The sequence below is a fragment of the Pithys albifrons genome, chromosome 4 (assembly GCF_047495875.1).
Source record: "Pithys albifrons albifrons isolate INPA30051 chromosome 4, PitAlb_v1, whole genome shotgun sequence".
Taxonomy (NCBI): domain Eukaryota; kingdom Metazoa; phylum Chordata; class Aves; order Passeriformes; family Thamnophilidae; genus Pithys; species Pithys albifrons.
This window is the reverse complement of record NC_092461.1, coordinates 79,973,639-79,981,406: the sequence shown is the minus strand read 5'-3', so window position 1 is coordinate 79,981,406 and position 7,768 is coordinate 79,973,639. Positions and strand designations below refer to the sequence as shown.

Here is a 7,768-nt window from a genome sequence, read left to right as displayed (position 1 = left end):
TTATTCCTTCCTAGCGACGCGTTATTTCTCTAAAATCCACCTAGGTTTGGGTGGGCAGCGCCGCTCCCCTCTCGCATGGACTCACAGACGCGGCACAGGGACAGGAACGTTCCCGCGGCCCCTCCGCGCAGCCGCGCGGGCGCGTCCCCGAGCGCCCCCCCGGCCGCGCCGCTCCCGGCTCGGGGCCGAGCCCGCGCCGCGCTCGCCGCCGAGCGCCGCCTGCCGAGGGAGGGACGCTGTGCCCGCGCCCCGGGCTCGCACACGCGGCGGGCGCGGGCGCGGCAGGGCGGGTGCCCGCGGAGCGGCGGCAACGGCCGTGGCCCGCGCGCCCCCGTCGTGCGCGTCCGTCGCAGGGGGGGGAGGTGCGGTGGGGCCAGCGGGCCGCGGGCGCCGTTCCCCGCTCGCCTTCGCCCCCGCCCCCTCCTCCTCCGCGCTCCCCGGGCACAGGCGCGCCCTCTGCTCGCACCGCGCATGCACGCACCCCCTCCGCCCCCGGCGCGCGCGCGCGCGCACTGGAGTGCTCGTGCAGGAGGCGACGGTGACGGCCGGAGCGACGCGCGCAGCCCCCCCCCCCAAGCCCCCTCCCCATATTCCCCCTCTATTCCCTCCTTCCTTCCCTTCCCCCGTGCCCCTCCCGCGCGGCGGCGGCGGCGGCAGCAGCGGCCCCCCCCCTTCCCCCCCCCGGGAAGCGCGGCTCCGCGCGCGCGCGGGCGGGCGGGCGGCAGGTAAGCGCGAGCCCTCTCCCGCGTCCCCCCCGCCCCGTTCCCGCGCGGCGGCCGGGCCGGCGCTGCGCTGCGCGCGCGCGCTCTCTCGCGCGCCCTCTCCCTCCCTTCCTCCGCCTCCTTCTTCTCCTCCTCCTCCCGCCCGCCCCTCCCCCGCTCGCAGCCGGCGGCCGCCACCGTTACAGCCCCGGCAGCGCGCGCTGGGTGAGATGGCGGCGCCGCGGGCGCGCTCGCTGTCTGCAGCCTCGGAGCCGTCACGCGCCTGCCTCCCGCGGGCGATGGGAGGGAGAGGCAGAGGAGGAGGACGACGACGACGCGTCCAGCGATGGATGCGCGCGCTGTGGCGCGCGTGCTCTGCGCGCGGCGGCGGCGGCCGCAACAAAGGGGCCCGCGGCGGCGGCGGCCGGCGGGTACCGCGCGAGAACCGTTGGAACGAGGGAGGGCCCGGGAGGGAGCGGCGCCGTCCCTGCGCAGCCCCGAGAGGCGGCGCGGCGGGAGCGCCGGGCTCGCTCCCCTCCGGAGAGCCGCCGCTGCCGCTCGCGGGCGCCCCCGACGCCGGGCCGGGAGCGCGGGCGGCGCGGCGGGAGCTGGGCTGGTCCCCACCGGGAACCCGCCCGCGCCGCGTCCCCGCCGGCGGGTTCGTGGAGCGGGCGTGCGCCGCCACGGGCACGGCTGGCGCGGAGCCGCCGTGCGCAGGCACCGAGCGCGTTCTGGGCAGTCGCAGCCCCGGACGCACCTCCCCACGTCCAGGCGGTGGTAGCGGCTGTGTGAAAAGTGTGTATCGAAAAAAATCAGAATTACCCAGCGGAATAAGTAACCAGAGCTTCCTCATGCCTTTAGTCAGAGCTGGAGGTGTCCTGGGCGAGTGCCTACCCTGCTCCTCCACTCGCAAAGACTGACTTTGTTTCTTTCACCAGTTGCACACTGTGTACTCTGCAGCCCCTGTTTTCAGACAATTACTTTTATAAATAATTCCCCCTTAGTGTAACAGAATTGCGGCAAAATTCCGTATTGTTTAATAGAACAGGATGCAGTTGCTGCTAGATTATTAGCAGTGACGTTTTGCTGCTTGCTTAAAAAGAAAGCATTTTCCCAGCTTGCAAAGAACTCCAAACGTATCTTGTTGAAAAGGTTGTTTGTCCTGCCCTCTTTGGTGCTGGATTGATACATTTTCATGGGCCAGCAGACCCAGGCAGCCCAGAAGAATACACAAGAGTGTTTCTTGGTTTTGTTTTCCTTTGTGTGTATTTCAAATATTTATGCCCTTCCTATCTGGCTTTTTTTTTTTTATGAAGCCCAGGGATACTATAGCTGAGCTGCCACACCTGCAAAGGTGTTTGTAGTGAGCCAAGTGTTCCCATACCGTGTGAAACACACAGCATCAAGAGTGGAAGTTGCATTCCTGTCATCATGCCTGTCATAGAATGTCATAGAATTTAGGAGGTTCCCAGGAACTCTGTGCCAGGTGATGGAGGATTTGTTCTGAACCATCTATTAAATTTCCCTCCTCCCTGCTGTGTTTCCGTTTTCTGTCACAATTAGATGCCAGTGATTGGGATTGAATAATTTGAATGACATGTCTTGCATTATCCTCCTGCTCTTCGAGTATCTCCCAATGTTTGGAGATCTGTTACACTTGGTGTCTCTTTCACTAGTCCTGTATGCACATCCACCCACAGCACAGTCTGCTGTCCTTTGGAATGCTTGGTCTGCTTGCCAGACCCTCTGCTAGACTTATTCTGATCTCTGGTTCAGAAGACTAATCACCTTGGATGGGTTGGTTACTGAGTTGACTGTAGTGATTCCTGTGGGGGTTTTTCAGTCATTTAGATGTAGCACAAAGTAAATAGAAGCAAAGTGAAGCCAGGGAAGTGCAGCAGCCAGAGGAAAGTAAAGACATGGTTTATGTCAACAGCACTGTCGGGTCAGTTTATGCAGTCATCTGTAGTACCACTGAAAAATGACTAAGTATTTTAACAGTGTATTTTGTCGAAGAATTTCAAATTGAAAGTGCTGTGTTTTAACATACAAATTTAAAATAATTTTGGCAATAGATCTTATCATTACTTGATATGTTATTATCTTCCTGTTTTTCAGGCTGAAGGTGGCCCAGTCTGAGTGCTAATCTGTCAAACACTTAATAATCATTTGCTTAGAGAATTTCCTGCATTGTTCATGGTAAGACTAATATTTGATATTTCACATTTCGTTTGTTGTGCTGACACATTTAGAGTATTTCCTACAGATTTTTAGTATTACCATTTCCTTTAGCTGTCAGAATTACTTATGAGTTGGATCATACATTTACTGAAAATTGCAGTTTCAGAAAGTTTCCAATTTTGTATAACTGAATCAATAAAGATTTGAAAATTGTAAAATGAAAAGGAAAGACCTCTATGTATTCATAATTTTAAAGCAAGTTTCAGAGTACTGCTTGTATAATGCAGTAAAAGCTTTTTCTGTTCATATTAAGCAAAAAAGAAAAAGTATTTGAGAATTTTTACTATGCAAATGATTTCACCTATTGAGATGTTATGACTTAGACTGCTTTATGAAAATTACACAACTCCTTTGTCATTTTACAGGAGTTTTTCATCAGTATGTCTGAAACCATTAAATATAATGACGACGATCACAAAACTGTGTTCCTGAAAACATTGAATGAACAACGTTTGGAAGGAGAATTTTGTGACATAGCTATTGTGGTTGAAGATGTTAAGTTCAGAGCACATAGGTGCGTGCTTGCTGCCTGCAGTACCTACTTCAAAAAGCTTTTCAAAAAACTGGAAGTTGATAGTTCATCAGTAATAGAAATAGATTTTCTTCGTTCTGATATTTTTGAGGAAGTTCTCAATTACATGTATACTGCAAAGATATCTGTTAAGAAAGAGGATGTAAATTTGATGATGTCTTCAGGCCAGATCCTCGGTATTCGATTTCTTGACAAACTCTGCTCTCAAAAACGTGATGTATCTAGTCCTGAAGAAAACACACAGTCCAAGAGCAAGTACTGTCTAAAAATAAACCGTCCTATAGGAGAACCCAATGATACCCAAGATGATGAGGTGGAAGAAATTGGAGATCATGATGATAGTCCTTCAGATGTGACAGTGGAAGGCACTCCCCCAAGTCAGGAAGATGGAAAGTCACCAACCACTACCCTGAGAGTGCAAGAGGCAATTCTGAAGGAGTTGGGAAGTGAAGAAGTTCGAAAAGTAAACTGCTACGGCCAAGAAGTAGAGCCTATGGAAACAACTGAATCTAAAGACTTAGGATCTCAGACCCCTCAGGCTTTGACATTTAATGATGGCATAAGTGAAGTAAAAGATGAACAGACACCAGGCTGGACCACGGCAGCTGGGGATATGAAGTTTGAGTACTTACTTTACGGTCACAGGGAACATATTGTGTGTCAGGCTTGCGGCAAGACCTTTTCTGATGAGGCGCGTTTGAGAAAACATGAAAAGTTACACACTGCTGATAGGCCATTTGTTTGTGAAATGTGTACAAAGGGCTTTACCACGCAAGCTCATTTGAAAGAGCACTTGAAAATACACACAGGTTACAAGCCTTACAGTTGTGAGGTGTGTGGAAAGTCTTTTATTCGTGCACCTGATCTAAAAAAGCATGAAAGAGTTCACAGTAATGAGAGGCCATTTGCATGCCATATGTGTGATAAGGCTTTCAAGCACAAGTCCCACCTCAAGGACCATGAAAGAAGACACCGAGGAGAGAAACCTTTTGTCTGCAGTTCCTGCACAAAAGCATTTGCTAAGGCATCTGACCTAAAAAGGCATGAGAACAATATGCACAGTGAAAGAAAACAAGTTACTACAGCCAATTCCATCCAGAGTGAAACAGAACAATTACAGGCAGCAGCCATGGCTGCTGAAGCAGAGCAGCAATTAGAAACTATAGCTTGTAGTTAAAAACTAAAGCAGAAATTTTATCCAAAATAATATAAGAATTCAAATTTAACAAAATCTATTGATATACATTTACACTGAGAATCTTTCCAACAAAGCATATTTTTAGAGGGTCTAATGTTACATAGGAACACATAACATTGCTTGATTAGGTGTTTTAAAACATTTCAGAGATGGGTATTCTTAGAATGTGAAGCAGTTTTGTTGTCATTAGCAGTACAATGCACTAATACCTGCTTTAATTTGAGAATGTGATTGAGTTCTCTATAACAGGGATCATTACTGGCTGATATTTATTTCATCCAGTATGGAATACTGCATACAAGATAAACATTGCAGTCAGTGAGAATCAGTAAGTTATATTTGAAAATGCTGAGATCGCAAAAATCACAAATATGGAAAGGAAATACTTGGTTTTCATAATTCTGAAGGTGTTATACCTATAATTTTTTGAGAAACAGACATTGATTCCCTAAGCTGTTTAATTCCTGCTTTTTTCACCTAATATAGGTAGGTACAACACAGTGTAAGGGGGGGATGGTGATCAAAATGAATCGCTTCTTATTCTATTCCATCAGATATCCTCTTGTTTTAATCAAGGTGGCAAGTTTAATGGAGATACTTGCTTTCTTGAAAAAAGTGCGTTATTCACAGTGATTCTGGCTGGCAAAGTAGAAGTGTCATGGCATTCACTGATCCCTTCTGTGGGGAAATAAGTCCGCCTCATTTGTTTTTATGTTCACTCTTATGCAGGGCCCTGGAGATGGCACCGGGCCACAAAGCAGGAAGGATGCAGCATGGAGGAGACATTCTCCTTACTCAGACCCAGCAGAAATGAGTTAAAGCTAATATAGCCTGAGGCTGTGTCTTTTATTGTGCAGCTTTCAGTTCACCTAACCTAGCACAGTGAAGGTAAAGGAGAGTTGCTGGCAACACATGAGGTTCCACTGCACTGGAGAGTGAACAGATGTCGCTGCCAGACTCCCGGGGCTGCAGAGCACAGCCATGGGCTGTAACATACCTGTCCACAGTGTTCAGCTGAGGTTTGTCATGGCTGGTCATACCAGTTCATAGGTCCTGTTCAAGTTCAAAAGTTTCCACCTTCTGATTCACTGCCTCTCAGCAAGAGGGAGAGGTCAGTGAGTGAATTCAGTCGTACTTGATCCATAGTGAGTGTTTGCTATCTGTTGGTTGCTTAGCCTTGCCTATTTTTTTTTTAAGACAAGCTGGGGTACATGCTGCTAATTTAATAGTTAACTCACAGGGTCAACAAAATAAGTGGTCTTTGGATTGCAGTCTGCTAGGTGTAGTCAGCAAGAGAAGACACAGTAACAGTAGTAATGTAATCCAAAGGAATATCAAGCCTTTATTTTAAATTTGTAAATACTACAACTGTTGTGAAAACTTCATTTGAAGTTGGAATGGGCAAAAAACCACACTCTTGGGCACATGGTTAGTAACATTGGTCACTTGCGATACCCATAGCATATGAAAGTGTTAGACCAGTTTCTGGTAAGTTACTGTGTGGTACATCACATCTTGCTTTTCTAAATAGAAATTTAAAATAGTGTTTTCGGAACTGTTATATAGAACTTCTTATTGGAGTTTTTTTGTTTGGTTGGGTTTTTCTTTTACAGCTTTGTTTTATTCATGTACTCATCAGGTTAAACCGTTATCTTAAAATACCAGTAATTGTTTAAATGCTGGTCTGTAAATAAAACATGACATTAATATTTTAGAAAATGTAAACTTTGGACTTTTACCAATATATTTTTTTAAAATGTTGTTTCATTTTACATTCAGTAATATTAGTTTGTAAACAAACTACATTTTGTACCTGTGCAACATCAGACGATGTGTATTCATTGCATTTTATTGGTTCTCTTGAGGAACATGATAAATGACCATTGTTAAAATGTTTTACTGTATATGATCATAGATATAAAGATAGTAGGTCCAAAATAGGATCTACTTTTTGTAAAAAATATATTAGTTGTGCTATGTTTTCTTATCTAAAATTGTGTTCACTTTTTCCTCGATTAAATTGGGGTTGATAAGACTGTACAAAACAGATCTAATGTGATAAGAGTTCAAAAATGTAAAATAGGAAGAAAGTTTTCTCTAGGTCTGCTATAGAGAGTGCAAGAAGGAATAAGCTTAAATTACAGCAGTTAATGTTTACATTAGAAAAAAAACTTTTAAAGAGTTTAGTAATGAATTACTAGAACAGAATGCCTGGGGAGGCACTGCAATCTCCACTAGTGGTGACATTCAAGAATGAGTTAGACAATCATATGTTAGAAATGGTTTAAATATGATCAATTCTGCTCTGAAGCTGAGAAATAAGCTAAATAGCCTCTCAAGAAGAGCCTCACTGGGGTTTTTTTTGAAAGAAATAAATTAAAATGGGTCTCATGGGACAGCAGACATGTGAGTGGAAAGACAGAGCACAAGTCTTACAGTTAAAGGAAGTTGCCCCCTGAATTTTGAGCACAAGCAGTCAGACTGTGAATTTGAAATTATTCTAGAAAAGCAGGCTTGCATTAAAAAACTCAGAACTGAATGTAACTGTGTTATATCAGAGTAAATTCTGCTATTTTTAAAGCTTATGGCTGGAAAAGTTAACAGCTATAAGGATTGTGTGATGTTTGTAGCTTTTAAAAGCTAGGAGAGATTGATATTTTGCATAATCTGATACAGAGTGTGCTGAGGCAGGAACACATGTTATTGTTGCATGTTCCTTGGACTAGTGTAAACACTTTATGTGAAACTTAGTTTTAAGAGTCTGTGACAGGATCAAATTCAGTGAAGTCAGTGGAATTGCTTCCATGTGATGCCGTGAATGACCCTTCCCCCCAAAAACAGGACTTCGAGCCATGTTAGTGTAGGGTAAGATAAAAAGTAAAGGTCCTTTAATAACACAGGGCCTACAGCCCACAGGAATACAGGATGACATGCATGTGTCCCAGTTCTTGTTTCTATGGCTTTTATAATAAGATCCCTCCAGTCATTGCTTTACGCATTTCTCAGTCCAGCCCAGTCCCATCCCTGGACCAACCCCTGGAATTGGGTCTGGGGTCGTCAAGACCCTCTGTCTTCATCAACTCTTCTTCCTCAGGC

At 46.3% G+C, this 7,768-nt stretch overlaps 1 protein-coding gene across 3 annotated transcripts; it reads left to right on the top strand.

The window, feature by feature from the left end:
• The first annotated feature begins 601 nt into the window (after positions 1 to 601).
• Positions 602 to 6,635, top strand: ZBTB14 (zinc finger and BTB domain containing 14). Of its 3 annotated transcripts, none has more exons than XM_071553131.1 (3): positions 602 to 725; positions 2,820 to 2,900; positions 3,308 to 6,635. In XM_071553131.1, the coding sequence occupies exons 2-3, from the start codon at positions 2,898 to 2,900 to the stop codon at positions 4,649 to 4,651; spliced, it is 1,347 nt and encodes a 448-aa protein (XP_071409232.1). In that variant the 5' UTR covers positions 602 to 725; positions 2,820 to 2,897; the 3' UTR covers positions 4,652 to 6,635. The 3 variants fall into 3 exon arrangements, with proteins under 3 accessions (XP_071409232.1, XP_071409234.1, XP_071409233.1); XM_071553133.1 differs by lacking the exon at positions 602 to 725 and adding an exon at positions 2,165 to 2,187; XM_071553132.1 differs by lacking the exon at positions 602 to 725 and having other exon boundaries at positions 2,800 to 2,900.
• Positions 6,636 to 7,768: the final 1,133 nt, after the last annotated feature.